General features: G+C 44.4%; 1 protein-coding gene across 1 annotated transcript in view; it reads right to left on the bottom strand.

Moving 5' to 3' along the window:
* Positions 1–23137, bottom strand: part of ARHGEF3 (Rho guanine nucleotide exchange factor 3) — a 220107-nt gene that overhangs the window by 137110 nt on the left and 59860 nt on the right. The window contains exon 2 of the mRNA XM_075574838.1: positions 6531–6597. Within this exon, the coding sequence (XP_075430953.1) occupies positions 6531–6597 (67 nt within the window). The remainder of the gene's footprint in view (positions 1–6530; positions 6598–23137) is intronic.

Genomic DNA, 23137 nt, shown 5'->3' with positions numbered 1-23137 from the left:
GATTAGGAGCCAATTGCTTCGATGTTATTTATTGGGAATCGCGCTGAAAGGGTTCTGGGTTATAAACAAACCCAGGTATCCCGTGGTTCTGCTTCTTCCGAGGAACAATAAATAGCGATGGAAGAATGCAGCGGCGTAACTACATATTTTAGGCCCGCTAAACAAAAAACACACCGTCTCCTCACAGTCCCCCCTTACACACCGTGTCCTCATCCCCTCACAGCCCCCCCTCTTACACATCATGTCCTCACCCCCTCACAGCCCCCCCTTACACACCGTGTCCTCACCCCCTCACAGCCCCCCCTTACACACCGTGTCCTCACCCCCTCACAGCCCCCCCTTACACACCGTGTCCTCATCCTCTCACAGCCCCCCCCTTACACACCATGTCCTCACCCCCTCACAGCCCCCCCCCTTACACACCGTGTCCTCACCCCTCACAGCCCCCCCTTACACACCGTGTCCTCATCCTCTCACAGCCCCCCCTCTTACACATCATGTCCTCACCCCCTCACAACCCCCCCTTACACATCTTGTCCTCACCCCTCACAGCCCCCCTATACACAACGTGTCCTCACCCCCCTCACAGCCCCCCCTTACACACCGTGTCCTCACCCCCTCACAGCCCCCCCTTACACACCATGTCCTAACCCCCTTACAGCCCCCCTTACATACCATGTCCTCACCCCCTCACAGCCCCCCCTTACACATCTTGTCCTCACCCCCTCACAGCCCCCCCATACACACCATGTCCTCACCCCCTTACAGCCCCCCCTTAGACACTGTGTCCTCACCCCCTCACAGCCCCCCTTACACATCTTGTCCTCACCCCCTCACAGCCCCCCCCTTACACACCGTCTCCTCACAGCCCCCCCTTACACATCTTGTCCTCACCCCCTCACAGCCCCCCCATACACACCATGTCCTCACCCCCTTACAGCCCCCCCTTAGACACTGTGTCCTCACCCCCTCACAGCCCCCCTTACACATCTTGTCCTCACCCCCTCACAGCCCCCCCCTTACACACCGTCTCCTCACAGCCCCACCTTACACATCGTGTCCTCACCTCTCACAGCCCCCCCCTTACACACAGTGTCCTCACAGCCTCCCCCTTAAACACAGTGTCCTCACAGCCTCCCCCCCTTACACACAGTGTCCTCGCCCCTCACAGCCCCCCTCACACAAAGCCCCCCTCACAATCCAGCACCGGCCAGCAGGACCCCCCCATTGCGGCACGGTAGTTCCGCTACTGGAAGAATGTTTAACATCAACAAACAACATTAGCCACTAGATCAAGAGTGGCCAGCTCCAGTCCTCAAGGGTCACCAACAGCTCGTTGACTGAGCCACTGATTGAGTTACCTGTGCTGAAGCAGGGATATCCTTAAAACCTGACCTGTTGGTGACCCATGATAACTGTTTTTTCCATCCCCGCACTATACGGTTGCCGTTTATCAGCTAGCCTGGAACTACATGAACCAGAAGCAGACAGCTGTTTTCCATCTCTGAGTGTTCATCCAAGTGCATTGCCTGGCCTCTCCCAGACTGACATTTATTCACAGTCACTGGCAGCTTTCTCCTTGTGTCAGGCATTGGTCAGCTGAATGCCGTTTGCATAATCAGTGACCTATTTAGCCAAGATTACAATTTAAATGCATTAACATTACTGCCGTGTTTATGCTGCTTTATTATGAAACATAAGCACAAATATAATATTAACAATATCTTCTGAGGGCGTCCTTCCATTAAAAGGAAGCAGGAGAAACAGCCGCACTCTTCGTGTCCAAAGGACCCTCAGATTATTTATTTGACTTCACTTGTGCACAACGTCTCGGGGGCACAAAGTGAAACCTTCCAATGGTTAACTTTGTGCCCCGAAATATTGTGTCAAACTGAATTCAAATAAATAATCTGAGGGTCCTTTGTGAAGACGAAGCGTGCGGCTGTTTCTCCTGCTTCCTTTTAATTGAAGGACGCTCTCAGAAGACATCGTTAATATTATATGGTATCAGTTGGGGAATCTCGTCACGGAGAAGATATGCACCACAGCTAATTATGTTGAAAATGATATCTGAACAAGGGGAGTGCAGGGGGAAGTACTTTTTTTTTTGGAAGGTATCTTTCAATTCCATAACAGTTGGGCCCTGACTTACTAAATGGTGCAAACCATAGTGAACCTGAACGCCTATTCCCTTATATTTATACACCAGCTGCATGCTGGAGGGGTAGCATAAGGCTGCAGACATGGTGCCTTCTCCCCCGCGGAGTCGCGCGGAGGCTGAGGGAAAGCGGGTGTTTTCCCTGGGCATGGTACGCACGCCGTCCGTAGGTGTGTCTAGGGGTGTGCCAGTGATGTCACAGAGCTGGTTCGCCCTCATTGGGCGAACCGCTCACGTGACCGGCCTGTCGCGCCAAGAAATCACTGATTTCTTGTGCAACACGCGCTGACAGCATACTGTATACCCAGCCTCTGCATTGCAGCACTGGAGAATAAACATAAGTCTTCATTATAACATAACACCCAATATGCTAGAATCCCATAAGGAAGGTTCCCCTACGAACCAATGCATTGGGATTCCAGCATCATGGCAGTTGTGTTAAATTAACCCTACGCTTACTCTCCAGCGCGGGCGCGTTGTTCACGTTATTTTTCTTTTTTCACCCATGAATAATTTCCATCTGTCACACACCCCTCCAGCATGTATTATTTTTAGAGACATCAACAAATAAGGAATTATTGCTACGGTCATGAAGAGGTTGTGAACTAAAAAAAAGAAATGTACAAATCTTTAGGGCACATTGTCAGATTCCCCCTTCATACAATTATTTTATTCCGTAACCCCGAGTTTGTGTCATTATAAAGTGGCTTCAATTATAGAAGAAAAGAAGTCAATCAGCTGGTAATTGCATCACTAATCCCTGCAAAGGATACAATGTAATATACCAGTGCAACGCACGGCATAAAGGGTGGCCCCCGGGGGCCCCTTATCACATGCAATGCACGGCATGAAGGGTGGCCCCCGGGGGCCCCTTATCACATACAATGCATGGCATGAAGGGTGGCCCCTGGGGGCCCCTTATCACATACAGTGCATGGCATGAAGGGTGGCCCCTGGGGCCCCTTATCACATACAGTGCACGGCATGAAGGGTGGCTCCCGGGGGCCCCTTATCACATACAATGCACGGCATGAAGGGTGGCCCCCGGGGGCCCCTTATCACATACAATGCACGGCATTAAGGGTGGCCCCCGGGGGCCCCTTATCACATACAATGCACGGCATAAAGGGTGGCCCCCGGGGGCCCCTTATCACATACAATGCACGGCATGAAGGGTGGCCCCTGGGGGCCCCTTATCACATACAATGCACGGCATGAAGGGTGGCCCCCGGGGGGCCCTTATCACATGTGCTCGTTTTCTAGGGGACGTTCGCAATATGGAGTGCGGACCATGCGCTAAACGGAAGGGTTGGCTCCGTTAACCTCACCGGAAGCGGCAAGCGGTGAGCAATCAGGAGAGGAGTCACGTGATCGCGAGTGCTGGAGGGCCGTGTACAGCTGGACCCGCAGCAGAAAACAGAGTAACTATTTCATTTTATGTTCTGTAACCCAGGGGTGCGCAATCTGGGGGGCGTGGGATTTTCTAGGGGCGGCGCGGCGGTTGCAGACGCCCCGCGCTCTTCCCCAAGGCATTTCAATTAAATGCCGGGGGAGGCGTGAGGCTCCTGCAACGTCTCTTACCTGCACTCAGCCGGCTCTTCAGCGACGCGTCGCCATGACAACGCAGCATCATAGGACGCTGCCGAAGCCCGAGAAGAAGTAAGGAGGGGGGGGGGGGGGCGAGCAGGGGGGGAGCGCCTGTCTGCGCTCTAATTAATCAGTTTGCGTCCCCCTGCTGTAACCTATGATATGTACAGAACCAGTTTGACATTTTTTAAACTCCTGAAGGCAACTTATTCATTGACCGACTAAAAAAGGCAATGAGGAAGCACAGACCGACTGACCGTCCGGACAAGGTGGGCAATCACCAATTCCCCAGAACAGGGGCGGACAACTCCACTTCTCAAGGGCCACCAATAGATCAGTTTTTTCAGGATATCCCTGCTTCAGCACAGGTGGCTCAATCAGTGGCTCAGTTAGTGTCACTCGAGGGCTGGAATTGATCACCCCTGCCCTAGAATCCTTGGTGCCCATTAACCCTTTGAGTACCAGAGGGGCTACATGACCACATGACCACATGACCACTTCTTCCTTCACTGATGGCAGAATGGAAGGGAAGGGGTCCCCCTCATCGGCAGAGATCCTAGGGAGCGCCATGCGGGATCTTCCCGAGCAAAACAACCATTTTTTTTTAAAGCAGCTACTGCGCCATGAGAATCCTGGAAAAAGCCATCATTTAAAATGCAATACAGTACTTTTTTTGGTTTTACAACCGACAACAATGTTTACATGTGGGGGTGGCACGGGGTGAGGGGTACAGAAAGAAAAAGGAGGAGGGGGGGGAGTCCAGGGGTTCATGGCACAAATCAGTGGTAGTTATTTGTTCTACCTTGTTTTAAAATGGCAGACATATAGATACATATTAACAGAGAGGGGGTGGTCGGGATTCTGTAGTGCCGAGGACCGAGGTGCCGTGTAATATTTGGGCAGCTGAACCTCGGACACGGATATATTAGCCACGGCTGCCCCACCTGGTGGAACTTGCTGCCGGAGGCGATTCTTTTTAATGTCCTCTCCACTGCAGAGTAAACATTTCAAAGTATATAAAGATTTCCAAGAAAAACACAGGTAGGGGAGACGTGTAGGAAAGAGAATGATTATATTTTCCATTAAATGTTTATTAGAACTGTATTTTCGATATGATGACGCTATCACGGAGGAAGGTATATTAGAGCTGTCTTAAAGGGGAACACTCAGCCATTTAAAATATGGCATCGTGGTAAATACCAGGGAACACAGTGTTTGCTGCCCATACACACTTCTTTGACCCTTTAAAAGATGTGTGAAACAATAAGCATACACTTAGAAGGATCTACGATAAAGTGGATAAGAAGCAAAAAGGACTCACCTTGGAGTTTATTGAAAAAGCCCATATGAGTCCTAATTTGCATGTCATTACCCATAGTCCCTGGCAGCAGTGGAGGCACTGTATGCTATGTGATTATGGGTTATGGCCGGTATGGGGTAGCTGCCCGAGACCTGTGACTGGGCTTATAATTGTTCTTTATCATTAATAACACATCTGTGAAGGAAATACAACACTGGCCCCCACTAATATCAATCAATTAAACAATCATTCAACCATTTATATCTTCCGCCCCCCCCCCCCCTCTCTCTGTTTGTTCCATCGCATATATAGTATACACCTGGCTTGTGTAGGACATATCCATGTATAGTTAGTTACCTTTTAGTGTGTTTTGATATGATCACCATGCATTCCTGTAACCCTGGATTCTTGGCTTTCTAGTTTGTGTTCTCTTTATTTTCCATTTTTCACTTTCCACTTTGAACCTTTACTCTCTATCTATCCGTCACCAATTGAGGTTTGTTTTCATTATTCACATCATCCGTGACGTCACCAACTCTGCTGACATTATTTCATTTGGTTATTCCATGATATTTTACACCAAATATAGGGTTTGTAAGGGTGAGTATTTTCTGTTTGATAAAGGTTCCAACAGGACCCAAGGCATTAAATAATATATATATATATATATATATATATATATATATACACACACAAAGGAATAGGCACATCATAAATATGCAAAATTGTCTTGTACTGGCCCAACGTTTCGGCTGCCTTCTGGAGCCTTTGTCATAAGCCGCAGTCGAAACGTTGCACTAATAAAATACATTTTTGCTTATGTTTGGTGTGCCTATCCTTTTGTTAGTTCTGTACCATACCTTACAGGTACTCTGATAGCAGCGCCCTCTCCAGCAGTCTGGTCTATACTATTTAAGTGTGTGCCCCAATCCCTCCATATTATTTATATTATATATATATATATATATATATATATATATACATACATACACACACACACACACACACACACACACACACACACACACACACACACACAACCACACTCACATATTGTATGGCCCTAGAAGGCCTAGGTCATGCACGGCAATAAACATTGCTACAGAATACAACTGGATCACAAAGAGTGGTCACGTTACCAGCACAAGACAAATATATGATTAATAAATGTATGTATGTTCCATCAGACAGTAGATAGCCTGACGTGCTGGTCCCCAGGAGCTGTGGCCCGGATGCTGACGATGGATTCGACTTCAATAGTACAATGGAAGGATTCACAGGTCTTAAGATGGGGCCCAAACACTGACCTAGCACCTTAACAAACCGAAACCCATGTGGAACAATACCTGTAAGGGCCTCAATCCTTCCATTCTACTATTATTATATTTATTTTTATTACACACACACACCTATGCGTAAATATGTGCACATATAAACAAGCTTATTCAATTATATAAGAAAGTATGCATTAAAAAAAAAGCTTACCCCTCTGAAGTTCCAGCCTTTGGGGGAAGGAAACAAGGAAAAGGTATTCTTCTGCTGCCATTTAGGCCTGCAAGACGAGACAAGAAAGAAAGAAGAAAAGTGTTTACAATATACCTGCCAGACATACCTGGCTGTCAGCTCCCTGCTTCACTTCTGGAAATGGTCACACCTGATGTGGCAATTGCAAAAGAACCGTCTTGGATTGCCTGCTGCTTTATATTTGAATGATATATTTCTTCTAGTATAGTAAACACAGGTCTAAAATGAATGGGCCAGTAATGGAGCTCTCACGACACTCAATACCAGCTTCCCAGCCAACTCCTTGTCTGTGGATTGCAATGGAAACAGAGAGCTTTACTGAATGGAGATGCATTCACTGGAGTAGACACTTCAGCCGGAAAAGTAAACAAAGACACGTCAACACCTCCAGGCACATTGCAGACTTATTAGAGGCACAGAGCTGGGGTGCAGCTAAACAACACAGGTAACACTTACTACTGGAAATATTTCTGTCTGAAATCACTACAAAAAGTTTCTGGGCACAGAGACATCAGTGAAAAGCTCTCTATTAAATGGCACTGTTTTGGTTGGCAGCCCAATTTGAGGTGCGCTGATTACAAAAATACATATTTAGGGGTAATGACTTCAAAACATTGAGATAAATACTGAAAATCAAAGTACTCCAAAATATGCTATATAGTCTGACGACCCAGTTTGGGAGGTTTTTAGCCTCAAACCCCCATGAAAGTCAACTCAGAACTCGACCGAGAAAAGCCCAAACAGCTACTTCGGAGTAGATAGAATTATCCCCAAAATGTTCTACATTTTTCTTCAGTATCATAAAATACACATTTAATTAGTAGACAGGGAACTTGTTACTTCACGTGAGAAAACAGAAGCCTTTATATATAATTTTGTTTTTTTTTATATAAAAATGACGCCAAACTGAAAAAATAGTCATTACAAGCAAACATCTTTATAGTAATCCAGCATAAAAAGTGAGACAAAAATCTTTGTTGGAAGCGTAAAGAGTCTCTTCCGACCATATCCCCGTGTATTATGTATAAATCAATTACTCCTTCTTAGAAGACATATTCCTTATGTACCCTGAGTGCATTTTTTGCATTTGAAATATAAACCATATTCTGCACTCTCAACATATCCAAGGTGCATTAAAAATACTTTTTTCAGAAAAACAAAGTTACCAGCAACAGTTTTGTAATTTTCTCAGAAAAAAATGCTCTGTAACCCCAGTGTACGGCAGTATAATTCATCCCCAAAGTATGTGCTCGTTATGTTACAAAACAACTAGTTCATGCCACACGTAATAGCATATATAGGAACTACAAATACATTGAAAGCACTCTGCCAAATGACATCTCATCTATTGTGTCATAATGGTTTCATTTGTTTATTAGATTTGCAACATGTAAAGCAGGAAACTGATTGCAGACATTGTAACACATATCACAATAAGCGATCCATTCTTCTTGGGCACCTACCCAAGTGAGAGAGCAGCAACAATGGGGGAAAGAGTAGAGTTAAAAGCAGCAAAACATTTATTATTCATATTTCACCAGGAAAGGTAGTACTGAAGAATTCCATAAGGAAGTGTATTATCAGGATAAAAAAACGGGAAAACATAAATGCAATTTATTAAACTAAAATCGAACTTTGTGGTGGAGAGGCCAGTAATCCAGAAGTGAAAGAATAAAAAGACATAACAACAGCATGTCTAATATGGACATAAAACAAAAACAGCTCACTCTGTACATCACGTTCTTAGCTGTTAATGCTCAATGTTGCCAATCAGTTATATTCAGAAGGATCCAGGCTTCCCTGAGTAAGGCCCTATGATGTTAATGATGTTGCGAACTGAATTAGGCTTCCTTCCAATGAATGTATCTCCACCAGACCAGCTAGTCGGTTACTCAGAATAATGGGACCACCTAGAAAGTCACAGAACAAATCCAGATGTTTTTTGCTTACTCATCAAATCTAGGTTTCTACCTTGTCTTTCCCACTCGAGTAGCAGTATGCATTAGGTGCATTCAAAGGACCACTATTAATAATTATCACTTAGTGGGCGGAAATAAGATCAAAGCTTAAACGCTACCTTTGTGTGTCTGTGTGTGTGTGTGTGTGTGTGTGTGCGTGTGTGTGTGTGTATATATCTCCATTGTATATCCAGTGCTGGTTTCTGTAGAAATGAGAGGTACCTCGGGCTACATTTCAAATATATAAACTCTTTTGTTAATTGATATTCTGTAATATCCAAATGAGTGATATTCTCATAACTTCACCAGCACGCCCACCACTTCCCATGTGCTATGCTTACTGGCATTTGTAGGAGAAGCAGCCCAAATGTATCCCAGGGGACCTTGGACCAGACTGCAGTTAAGACATTGTGCTCTAGATTCCAGTGCCATCTGAAAACTACCTCTCCTGCCCTGATAGTCAGTCATCTTTGCTAACTATAAAAATAAACTTTCTTCCTATGAAAACATGCATTGCATACACCTCCAGCATGTTTACACAATGACTTCCAAACAATCTTTCTGCATTATTATCCCGAAACAGACCCAGACACTGTTTCTGCTACCAACTTCCCTTTAAAGCACCCCCCAATCATATTCCCACTAGTCTGTAGCGAGGGTTCTCCTCCCCCCCCATGGTTGCTACATTATTATACTACCTCACTTTTTCCACAAAAAATGGCAACCCCAAAAAAACAGCACCAAATAAGGTTAACCCTGAAACCTATGCTAAAAACAAATGTCCCAATTAAGCCCTACAGTATTTTTTTTTTAATATAGCCAGATTTTGCTGTAGTTATTGTCTGTTAATGGTTTAATGTTTTTGTAGTTTGGATAATATACATTTCTATTAAACTACAATTTTATAATGGCCAGTGGGGACCATGTCTGGCTGGCACTGCAGCGTGTGACTGATGAAATAGATTTGAATGAGCTAACTTGGCATCTTACTCTTTTTTCTGTGCCATCAAGGTTTCAAAAACAGGCTTTTTATTCCCCATGCCATCATTCATTGAAACTTTATTTTCTTACTTACGGGCTGGTTTTTAAGAGGAGGCACTCCTAAAATAAGGTAATAAACCACATAACGTATATTGAAGCAACTGTATGTGTAGGACAGTAATTGCTTCCTGCTAGAAGGGGAGTTTTCGGCTGGACCTGCAAAGTAAGATCCATCCCCTCTGTACTGGACTTCAAGACTCTGACCCACCTACAGTATTTTTCAGTAAACATGTAAACCATTGCAGAACAAATGAGTACTTCAGTATTATTAGGGGACGCCTTTTTTTATTTGGACTAAAAATTGATATTTTAGGACAAGCTTTCAAGAGTTCTCTCTCTCCCTCGGGTCAAACAATACTGATTTACAAAACAGTCCATGAATTTAACACAGATGTAAGAATCCAAGGCAAATAAAGGCAGAGGGCGTGTAAATAAGCAGACAGGGCAATACATGCATGAAGGCCATTTCATACAAACTCATCTAATAGGACCTATGGAAGAACAACTGTAGTTAATGTGTGCTTACCATACACTTAACATGCTCGTAGTAATTTGGATTGCGTGCTTTTTGTTTCATTGTACGTGGGAGATGCTTTATGTAGTGGTGGTATATGTAACAAATCTCTTTTAGGCGTATTCGACCCTTTGTTTTCTGTTGGCACCACCAGCCTACAAAGCCCAAATCGGAGCATTGTATATTATTTGTAATTATTTATAAAGCACCAATATATTCTGCAGCACAGTACAATGGGGGGAACAGAGTGGTATAAATAAGGGGTGAGGAGTGTTGATTTGGGGTGTGCCATTATAAACTAATATCCTGTAGTATTTTTTCCAACTAGGGCATATTCTGAGATTAGTATATGTAGTATATAATCCTAAAGAGTAAACCACAGGAGGGATTTAAAACCCTATTGAGGTAGCCATATAATTAATAATTAAATTACCACTGCATATTTAATCAAAGCAAAATGCCCATACCAGTCCCTCTCCGGATTCTGCATTAATTGCACTTTTCCTCTTGCAGTGGCTTTTTTTAAACATGCCAAAGGTTTCAAACCATATACGCTTCATAGCTAATTTAATTCAATATATCATTGTGTAAACATAGAGTGCCATTGCTTTTTCTTTTAAAGTACAGCATTCCTACTGAAGGACAAGCCGACCTTTTGTATGATGTTGCAGTTTTCAGAATTTCACGCTAATTATTTTCCTTATTAGGACATTCACACTGTATTGATGGATAAACACCCTGAGATGATACTACCAAAAATATGTCCAAGCGCACCAATTGTGTAGTTCAGCGGATCTGAGTACATTTGTACATTTGCGATGAAACAGAGGCAGCCAGGACAGGCCTCGTTCAGGGTGCTGGCTTCGGAGGGAGGGCGAGCTGCCGTGCGTGCTGCCGTGAGAAACAAAGTATTCAATTTGAATACTGGTTGTCAGGGTAGCAACCGCCCTGTCTCCGAGGCCAGGAGTTGAAGCTGACTACAGTTTCAATAAACGAAAATTTCGTTTTTTGGAACTGCAGCAGCATCACAGGGACCAAGGCAGCCAATGAAATCATTCTTCAGAATGATTTCATGACTGCAACTTGGATACTTACCCTGCTGTGTGTAACCCCGCCCCCTCCCCAACGCTGAAAAGTCTGCTGGGGGATAAATACATGTCGCCCAGCAAACTGCAGCACTGCCTCCCTCACGCCCTCCCTCCGAGTCCTGCAGCTGACACCCTGAACGAGGCCAGAAGAGAGAAGTGCCAAGAGTGAGAGACTGACGTCCGGAGAGTCGTGCCGGACCGGTGTCTACAGTGTCAGTATCCGAGCATGTCAAGATCTCGCGAGACATGGCGCAATCACGTGATGCGGAAGTGAGTTTCACTGAATGCAGACGCTGGTATCAAAGCAGCCCAGAGTGTGAGAGACTCAGGTTTAAACTCTCAACTGCCTTTTTATTACTCATTGAATGTGAGTGCAAGACCTGCTGAGGTTTCTTATCTAACATTTTATATTAAACGATTTTACACTATATTGTTTCCCTATCCTGTCTCTTATACATGGTCAATCTCTGGGACGGAGGTAGTATGGCTGAGCAAAACTGTGGGGATCCTGTTACCAAATTGCCTGGAGTGTGCAGAGACCTGACCTTACATGTTAACACCCCTAAGAGATCCTGACCAAATTGAAGATTGAGCGGCGTTCCAGATCCTAATATTGAATAAAGGCATATATTTGTCGTTCTGACTGTGAGTGCATATCTTACCAATTAATAGTCTAAATATTTGGACATACTACCCTATGCTCTTTTTCTCTCCCTCTCCTCATTTGTGCGCCTAGGTCAATCTTGTGGCATTCATTTTATCGGTATATGTGGAGCTGTGGACCTTCTTGGCTACAGACTAATAGGGATAGTTTAAAAGGGTTAACACCCCCCTTTAAATATTTTAAGTCTGTAGCAACATACTATGTGATATATTGTTGAGATAATTGTTTAGAGTTGTACTGTTTATATATATATATATATATATATATATATATATATATATATATATATATATATATATATATACTGAGTTAAGTTATGGTGAGTAAAAAAAGTGACAAAAACCCTCCACAGGAAAGCAAATATGAAAATATAGCTGTATGCTCATCTGCATGTCTTAGGCAGGTCTGCAACCCCGCTTTTCCCCATTATCACCCAGCATACAGCACTTCCACTGCAGCAAGGGATTCTGGGAAATGACATGCAAATGAGCACACAGTGTCACTTTTTGCCTCAATAACCATTTTTAACATGGTTCCCTATAGGCTTAAGCTTGCTGCATGGTCACAGCTTTGAGCACAGCCAGGGTTAAGGTGCATACCCAGAAAACCACCCACAGACAGCTGTTTCAACCTTGATGGGTCTCATCAGTGTGGGGTTGATTTTACTGGGAATGCAAGAGAGGCTTATGGGATAGGCCAAACCATACTACTGAGTTAAGTTATGGTGAGTAAAAAAAGTGACAAAAACCCTCCACAGGAAAGCAAATATGAAAATATAGCTGTATGCTCATCTGCATGTCTTAGGCAGGTCTGCAACCCCGCCTTTCCCCATTATCACCCAGCATACAGCACTTCCACTGCAGCAAGGGATTCTGGGAAATGACATGCATGTCATTTCCCAGAATCCCTTGCTGCAGTGGAAGTGCTGTATGCTGGGTGATAATGGGGAAAGGCGGGGTTGCAGACCTGCCTAAGACATGCAGATGAGCATACAGCTATATTTTCATATTTGCTTTCCTGTGGAGGGTTTTTGTCACTTTTTTTACTCACCATAACTTAACTCAGTAGTATGGTTTGGCCTATCCCATAAGCCTCTCTTGCATTCCCAGTAAAATCAACCCCACACTGATGAGACCCATCAAGGTTGAAACAGCTGTCTGTGGGTGGTTTTCTGGGTATGCACCTTAACCCTGGCTGTGCTCAAAGCTGTGACCATGCAGCAAGTTTAAGCCTATAGGGAACCATGTTAAAAATGGTTATTGAGGCAAAAAGTGACACTGTGTGCTCATTTGCATGTCATTTCCCAGAATCCCTTGCTGCAGTGGAAGTGCTGTATGCTGGGTGATAATGGGGAAAGGCGGGGTTGCAGACCTGCCTAAGACATGCAGATGAGCATACAGCTATATTTTTATATATATATATATATATATATATATATATATATATATATATATACTGTATATATATGGAGACTGACACTCTCTAAATCCATTATTTTTTAAGGTGCAATCCAGGTCTCTCATGTTGACGTTACCTTTGAAATGGATCAGCAAAGGAGTTCTTCCTACTTGGAATTATAGTCTACAGCTCCTGAAGCCTCCCCCTATCAACACAATACTAGTCATATAATCTCTGAAGTGAACAAATGTGTACTTAACCACTTTATGGTTGATTTAACGGATTTGCTCAAATGGTAGTTAATTACATTGCTCTACAAATGCAAACATGGACATGGGCAGTTTCACACCTGATGGAGACGCCTGTGAGGTTTTCGAAAGCTTTGTACACTTTAAATCTATGAAGAACTCTAAAGGTAGGCTTTTCTGACACAAACTTCTTGCAGCTTTTTCCTTTTGAGGTGATCTCAGCCCTCACTGTGTCTTTCTTAGTATATCCCAGGACATCCAAAAAGAAAAAAGAGAAAAAAGTGCACCAATGTTGGTTAAAAAAAAAAAAAATATATATATATATATATATATATATATATATATATATATATATATACAGGCATACCCCGCATTAACGTACGCAATGGGACCGGAGCATGTATGTAAAGCGAAAATGTACTTAAAGTGAAGCACTACCTTTTCCCACTTATCAATGCATGTACTGTACTGCAATCATAATATACGTGCATAACTGATGTAAATAAGGCATTTGTAACAGGCTCTATAGTCTTCCCGCTTGTGCACAGCTTCGGTGCAGGTAGGGAGTTCAACTTTGCTGTTCAGGACGTGCTGACAGGCGCATGCGTGTGCTGCCGTTTGACTATTGGGCGATATGTACTTACTCGCGAGTGTACTTAAAGTGAGTGTCCTTAAAGCGGGGTATGCCTGTATATATATATATATATATATATATATATATATATATATATATATATATATATATATATATATATATATATATATATATATATATATATATATATATATATATATATATATATATATATATATATGCAAATATAGCTGTATGCTCATCTGCATGTCTTAGGCAGGTCTGCAACCCCACCTAAGACATGCAGATGAGCATACAGCTATATTTGCATATTTGCTTTCCTGTGGAGGGTTTTTGTCACTTTTTTTACTCACCATAACTTAACTCAGTATTATGGTTTATATATATATATATATATATATATATATATATAGCCAGTGTCAGGAATGAAAAGGAAGTGTGGGGGAATCTGGGTAACAGAATTAGTTTCAGGGACAGACTAACTGTCAGCAAGACAAGGGGGGTTGGAATAGCCCACTCTCAGCTAGGAGAATAGGAGGTTGCTAGGGCAACCAACACTGACTAGGGCTGTGTAAACAACATATGTATCGATAATGTAGCCTTTCACATGCAGCCAGCTGCTGGGACAGGGAAAATACAGGTAGTCATCGTTATCCGACGCTTCACTTTACAACGATTTGGCATAGCCAACGCTTTACAATGCAACCCTAAGGGCCGTTTTTCGACGCTGGAATGCGTTATCCAACGCTCACCGCCACTGATTAACATGGGACTCACTTTACAACGGTTTCACTATCCGATGCTACTTCCAGAACGGATTCCGTTGGATAACCGAGGACTGCCTGTAACAGGCGGCCAAACTAGGGAGACATAAATCCTATGAGTTGCAAAGGGAGACAGAAAAATATGAAATCCTGTTCCAGGACACGACCCCCTGCTTCAAACCTATTAAAAACACATAAAAAAAAGTGTTGCCTCGCGTGCGTAGTTGATGATGCATCTGTGTATTAAGTAGGTAACACTTTAACCTACATATATATATATATATATATATATATATAACAACATCTGGAAAAATAATCAGGGATTCTCAGACACGTTCTCAGTCTGATCCATGATTTCTTATTAACTTGTAAATATGCATCTCACATTTTTCGTTCCTTTTGCTGTTAGGGGCTTAAATACCATCCTGTGCATCATGGATTCAGTCTGATTCAAGAATCCCATTTATTTCAGGTGGGGGGAGGGGGGAATCAACTGCTGTCCACATTTTTTGATTTTCAAAGGAAAAATACTTTTGAAGTTCAAAGCCGTGCTTCATATTTGTTGTGGCAGAAATGTCCAGGTCTCTAATTATGTAACTTTTAAATACAGCGCAAGGAAACCCGAGCTGCGTTTCAACATTAATTGTACTTTCCTCTCGGTTCTTTCATCAGCTTTGATTGAGTAACAGTCAGGAGGCGCAGAATTCCTGCTGTGTGTCTCCTTTATAGAAAAAAAATGGAAAACTATGAAAATGAATAATGACTATAAAACTATCAAGTGCTGTACATCAATACACAATTTTTACGCTGGATGAATGCTTATCGATGGCATTTGGGTAGATGGGTTATTTTTTAAGGAGCTTAAGCAATATGATTGGAAATTGTTTAAATTGAAAGATTGATAAAGAGAGCTGTGGGGTCTTTAATGTTTGTGTACAACGTATGGAAAGAAACCACACGCTTATCCACTAATGGCAAGTTATTTTTTATAACATGACAACTGCTAAACATTACCCACAATCCATCTTTCTGCCCAGTTACAAATGCAGTCCTATTCAACAACATGTTGGAAGTGTAATAAGGTTAATGCACCCACTACTGTACTGTATCTCTTCTATTTTGAACATGTATTAGACATTTAGTAACATACAGTAAGATGTTTAATAGCTTTCAAACACAAAAACATTGGAGGGTCTACTGTCCCCCGATAGTAAGAACATTAAGCGCCATATTACTAAGCGCTGCGGTCAGAGGGGTTAACGTCATATAGAAGGACCAAGAAATTGGATTCCAGGGACAGTTGAAAAAAGAAACAGCAAGGTCGGAAGAATAGGTAGTAGATAACAGTGTTATTCTAGCATAAGGCTAAGGCCCCGCTGCCTCTGAACACGCGCCCGCACTGCAGACAGGCGGCGCGTGGAGAGCCACTTGGGGCTTTTTCCGGTCCAAAGGGACCATTTTTGCGAGCGGGGGGGCATGGCCAAAACGGGTGGGGGGGGCGCAGCCATGACGTGGGGGGGGCGCGGCCATGATGTGGGGGGGCGGGACCGCCCATCAGCTGTTCAGCCCCTCAACTCCTCAGCCGTTCAGCCCCTCAACTGCTGAGCCCCTCAAATCCTCAGCCCCTCAACTCCTCACACACAGACACGCACTCAGGCACACACATACACACACACAGACAGGCATTCACAAATACACATGGGGGGTGGGGGGTGAATCGGAGCCTGGGGGATCGGAGCAGGGGGGGAATCGGAAGGGGGACCTCCCCCCCCCAAGAGGAGAGAGTCTGTGGGAGGGAGCAGAGGGGACTTCCTTGGTGCTGCAGTTTATTTAAAATCGCTGCTTTCCCCCCACACTCTCCTCCCCGCTCCCCGAAGCCTCCCCTCCTCATTGGCTCACAGCCACACCACGTGACCCGTTACAATTCTCTTGAATCCCCTGGCGGCTGACGCGTCACAGCGCGTAGTGAGCTGTGCAGCCAGGGGGGACTGGGACCGGCTCGGGAGGATTCCCCTGCTGGTGGGGAACGCTCGTGCGGCCGCCCGCGCCGCCGGGCGCAGCGGGTCCCAGCCCTAAGACTATATTAAATACCATGTTAATTCTGTATAGTTATAAAGAGCATCTAAACCCACATGGCCGGTATTGCAATGCTAAGTAGTTCTCATCACACAAAGCTCCTTAAATGTCACAAAACCTTCTGAACTAGTTGTCTAGCTGTCATCAAAAATGTCTATTCTGCATCTCAATTAGTCATTGAAAGTGTACTGTAGGTGTAGGGAGAACCTACAACAGGGACCTAAGGAAGTTAGTTCAGATGATAATATACTAAGACAAAAATTGTAAATACTGTGAAAGATAACAATTGTCATGGTGGCTCGTTGGTGTAGGGGTATGATTCTCGCTTAGGGTGCAAAAGGTCCCGGGTTCAAATCCCGGACGAGCCCTTCCTTTCTCTTGTGATAATATACTATGTAGTGTCTAAGGTTTCCTACATAGCCACTTACAATACTTATTAGTAGACAGTAAGATATTACAGCTGCTTTAATGCTCTAATTGATGGCAACGAAACCCTAAAGTGCTAAATGAGCAGCCCATTACTTAACGATAGATGCACGGTTTGCAGACATTGTGCAGAACCAGTATGGCAGAGGTCAGATACTGTACATGTATATTTGAAAATATCAGCATAAACTGTTTATCTGTTGTTGTACACAACATGCTTCTTTGTTCTTATTTTTGTTCTATTGGGTTTTTAAAATATAGATATGTTTCTAATAATGAATACTTGTTTGTCAAGAATCTGCAATTCCTGAAATACGTACCGTGATGTTACTGGGTTTAAATCTCCATCCAGGGGAGACACAATGGCTGCACATCTTGGGCCAATAGGAAGCCACCCCACCAGTGGCCGCCATTTAAATCCTCTTTACAAACCATGAAGGAATAATGATAACTTCACTAATATGTCTTTCGATGAAATGGGGGTGACTCCTGGAGCTAGAAAAGGCACAGTTCCGCTCTGAGGGACCCCTGGTTCCAATCCTGTACAAAAATGGGACTCGTTATGGGGGATTGTGGCTTTAAGTATAGATTTTCTGTACTTGTAAGGTAAGATATATATTTCCAATGTCCATTTTCATCCCTTGTATAGGCCACAAACCACGAACTGCCAATGACCGAGAAGGTTGTCTTGTACGGCCTACTTGTTTTACAGTTCATTACAGTTTTGAAATTGGACATGGGACACCAGCTAGATGAGATCTGCTGCAAAAGTCGACTTGCATCAATTATGAAAAGGAAGAAAGATGAGCGCGTTGGCCATTCCGATGCCCAGCTATGCTAAACAAATACAAATAAACAGACCCCTGATTTAACACAGCCTTCCAGGCTTAAACTTCAGCTTTGGACATACATTCCTAGCAAGTGCTCAGACATATAATGTGCTTTGATATGCTGCCAGAGCTTTATTATCTGTTCTGAAGGTTTTATATTCAAATTGTGAAGAATTTCTGCAGTGCCTGTATTTGCCAAATAAACTAAGTCGTGTTTTTTTTTTAAAATTCATCTCGAAAAGTAGCAACAGCAAAGTACACTGGTCCAAGCAACGCCAACTACTCCCCACCTGCGAGTGATACTGACAGCAGTTCTGAAGACAAAAGATATTGAGAGCACAGCAGCACGTACGGTATTACCTTTGCAGTGAACATGCTCAGTGCTGTACATGGAATATTACAGGCATAAAGAATCCCCACCATGAAGAGATTAGGAAATTAGTTTTTGGGATGAGCGGAACATGAAGGAACTTGCCCAAGGCTAAGAAAACACAACACGCAGATATATCTTGAAGGGCACATGGTCAGGGTTCTGTAGTTTCATCACCACATGGCATATTCGCCAACAGAAAGCTTCCTGTGCAAACCGTACGGGCTGTCACGTGGTTCTGAGGGTAAAACAATCCAATGTAAGTAGTGGGGGTATCATCACATCTCTGACTCACATTGAATACCATGTGCCTCAGTGCTACATACAGCATGCCATTATCTTAATAAGGGCTACCTGCCTGATTACAAGTGGGCCCAAAAAATTACAATGTCGCTTTAACCCTTTGGGCACCAGAGGGGCCGCTACGGCACTCGTAATCACATGATCGCTGCGTCACTGATGACGGAACGGAAGGAGGAGGAGCTACTACATCACAGGGACCCCTGGAGTATCAGACCTCATGGAGGTAGCAACTACGTCCAACAGCACCCAAAGGGTTAAAGCAGCAACTACACCCGTGCAAGAGATTTATATTAATTTATAGGATCACCTTCTGGTGGGGACCAAGCCCAACATATAGGAAGAGTCGGTGTAACCTTCTGCGCCCGGGAAAGCCTTCAATGCATTTTACAGCAACATAACACTATGGCAGAAAAGAACGTGATATCTGCCTCATCTCCATTTATTATGTTAAAATAGAAAATAAATGATAAGCACGTTTTTATTTTTAAGTGAAGGCCGCTCCGGAATTAATCTCACTTTAAAGGAGCAATTCATGCAGTTTTTATTTTGTTAATCTTTCCGTACAGGAGTGAAGCAGGGGGTCTCCGGAGCTGAACCCCATTCATTTCAGCTCCGAGGACACCCTGGTTCTGTAGATACGTTGCCTCCGTTGGGGCTGCCGTAGCCGCTCCGGCTGAGCAAGCTGGTTCATAAAGTGTAAAGCTCCCACGTCACATGGGCCAATAGGAAGCCGAACCGGATGATGTCACAGCTTCTTATTGGCCCACGGGGTGCAGGAGCTTTCAAACTCCCCCATAATGCACCTCCTAAGGAAGCAAGTATCTCCGGAAGCAGGGGGTCCCTGGAGCTGAAATGAATGGGGTTCAGCTCTGGAGACCCCCTGCTAAAATCCTATGTAAAAATGAAAAGAAAAAAAACCGCTTAGTTTGACGCTTAATGTTATATATGCATGTACTGTACTTATTTTTTTATTACTGTTTACTTAGGTCAAACTCTTTTGACGTTTATGCAGCACATTATACTTAAAGCAGCAATCCCTGACTTTTTGTAACAGGATTTGAAGTCAATGACTGAGCCTCTGATTAAGCTGAAGCAGGGATATCCTTAAAACCCGGCGTTAAAGAATGGAGTTACCCCACCTCCCCCTGCCCCCTGGTTTAAAACTCCACATCCACAAGGGATGGTGTTTTCTGCACTGAGGCGTTGAACAAGTCACACTATAATCTCTAAGCAAATATTTCAATATCACAAGTTAGATTCTGCAAAATGTTTTGGGAGTTACTCCTCGCTCACAGCTGGGTTCCTGTGGGAACGTTTCTTGTATCAGTGTTACCATGGCTATTTCTATAGAAACATTGGCGCTCGGCGATTTCGAGCCTGATGTTACTGGAACTCCCATGAAAGCTTTATTCAGCAAACGTACTGTACTCGCCTGCTCACACTTAAATAGCTCGCTCTTAAAGGGTGTTAAAGAACTAATGACTAATATATTAAATTGCTTCAAACTACCCAATAGTTGCCTTTATCTCTTTAATCGCGTCTGTCAAGTACAAGTATTTTGAGCTCCATTTTCGGAACGTTTGATCTTGTTTCTGTGTGTTCAGTGGACGCGGTAGCTCTTACTGGGGTGCGAGTTTTAGTCTGTGTGCGCTCCACAAAATACCAATCAGGTACTTGGACAGGATAAGGCAGGGAGAGGCCAACTCCAGTCCTCATGCGCCACCTTCAGGAATATCCCTGCTTCAGTACAGGTGGCTCAGTCGTTGATTGGCCAACTCCAGTCCTCAAGGGCCACCAACAGAGCAGGGTTTATGGATATCCTTGCTTCAGCACAGGTGGCTCAATCAGTGGCTCAGTCTTCGAAGACTGAGCCACCTGTGCTGAAGCAGGGATATCCTGTTGGTGGTCCTTGAGGACTGGAGTGGGCCACCCCATATCTACAGGAGTGGGTCATGTCTCCAAGCTTGATTAAGTGCCATAACATACATGCAAATGGGCACAAATCCACGATTATTACAGGTGCAGGCTACAGTATGAATTTGATCTACACGCAGATATAAATGATCTTAGCACATTCTGCTTTAAAGCTGCAGTTCAGTCTATATCCTGCATGTGTGTTTTTTTTTAATAAATCAGTTCTGTAGTAAGAAAAAATACTTTTAGCATTTTCTGTTTTTAAAAAAACAACTTTGAAAGACCAATTTTCTTGTATTCTATTTTAACAAGCATTTGCTAAGGCACTCCCCTTCATGTCCTGTCACAAACCCAGGCACACCCCTTTGTCAGCACTGCCCTCCCTCTCTCTAAACGTGCACTAGCATCTGGTCACATGATCTTCCTCATAGTACATTCAAGGAAGCTGGAGAAAAGGGATCAGCCATGCATAGCAGCTCGGATAGGCGATTTCAAACTTATTACAGTGTTTATTCCATTCATTGCACGTGTATATAATGTAAAATTGTAATAATTCCATTTATAGCAAACGTGTATATGTGAATATTATTTAGATGTATATGTATGTTACTGAAATGTGGAGTGAGTGTGTAGGTAAATACACACAATACACTTCCACTGCATATATATATATATATATATATATATATATATATATATATATATATATATATATGTATATGTATATGTGAAGTTATGTGAGTAAAAAAGTGACAAAAACCCTCCATAGCAAGGCAAATAGCAAATGGAAATATTACTGTATGCTCATTTGTATGTATATATATATTTATATACACACACTTCAAATACGGATAGTGATTCACGTAAATGATATATATATATATTCACTTTCTGGGAGTATAAGAGTGACTGTCCTGTTGTTCCTTTTTTTGTATCCATCATTGAATGGTATGCACCCTCTCTTTACGTTTATTTTATACTAGCTGAGAGACCCGGCGTTGCCCGGGATGTAATGTTCCCGCTCCTCTCTCTCTCCTCACCCCTCCCCCTCTCTCTGTTTGTCCCCCATTCACATCAATCCAGTTCCCCCCCTCCCTCCTTTACAGCTTCATGCAGTGTGTGTGCGTCAGTCATTGTGTGTGCGTCAGTCAGTCAGTGTGTGTGCGCGCGCGTCAATGAGTCTGACGCAGAAACACAAACACACACACAGACTGACTGACGCACACACACACAGTCAGTGTGTGCGTGTGTGTGTGCCTCAGTCAGTCAGTGTGTGCGTGCGGCAGTCAGTCAGTGTGTGTGCGTGCGTCAGTCAGGGTGTGTGCGTGCGTCAGTCAGGGTGTGTGCGTGCGGCTGTCAGTGTGTGTACGTGTGGCTGTCAGGGTTTGTGTGCGTGCGCCAGTCAGGGTTTGTGTGCGTGCGCCAGTCAGGGTTTGTGTGCGTGCGCCAGTCAGGGTGTGTGTGCGTGCGTCAGTCAGGGTGTGTGCGTGCGTCAGTCAGGGTGTGTGCGTGCGTCACTCAGGGTGTGTGCGTGCGTCAGTCAGGGTGTGTGCGTGCGTCAGTCAGGGTGTGTGCGTGCGTCAGTCAGGGTGTGTGAGTGCGTCAGTCAGGGTGTGTGCGTGCGTCAGTCAAAGGGCAGGCGTGGGGGGGGGGTGAAGGGCAGGGGTAGGGGGGGTGAAGGGCAGGGGTAGGGGTGGGTGAAGGGTAGTTGTGGGTGAAGGTCAGGGTTAGGGGGGGTGAAGAGCAGGGGTAGTAGGGGGGGTGAAGGGCAGGGGTAGAGGGGGGTGAAGGGCAGGGGTGGTGAAGGGCAGGGGTAGGGGGGGTGAAGGGCAGGGGTAGGGTGGGGTGAAAATGAGGCACAAATTGTTGGCAGGAGTAAAATGTCCCTACACACACACACACACACAACGGGAGTGAGAGGTGGTGGAGAGTGGGACTGGCGCAGATCCGAGGCTGCTTGGCCCCCCAGCGGCTGGGGAGTTGGCGGCCGGGGGGGTAAGGGAGCGGGCGGGGGGGGGGGGTAAGGGAGCAGGCGGGGGGGTAAGGGAGCGGGCGGGGGGGGAAGGGAGCGGCGAGGGGGTAAGGGAGCTTTGGCGGCTGGGGTAGGAGGGCCGCGCTTACCCCCTTTGTGAGTGTTTGTATGATATAGATATATATGCACACGCACGCATATACATGCGCACGCGCACACATACACGTGCACACATACATGCACACACGTATACATGCGCACACACACACATACACACATACATGCGCTCACGCACACATAAATGCGCACACGCACACAAACATGCGCACACGCACACATAAACATGCACACACGTACACATAAACATGCACACACGTATACATGCACACATAAACATGCGCAAACGC

Source organism: Ascaphus truei, chromosome 17, assembly GCF_040206685.1.
Source record: "Ascaphus truei isolate aAscTru1 chromosome 17, aAscTru1.hap1, whole genome shotgun sequence".
Classification (NCBI taxonomy): Eukaryota; Metazoa; Chordata; class Amphibia; order Anura; family Ascaphidae; genus Ascaphus; species Ascaphus truei.
This window is presented reverse-complemented; position numbering and strand designations above follow the sequence as displayed.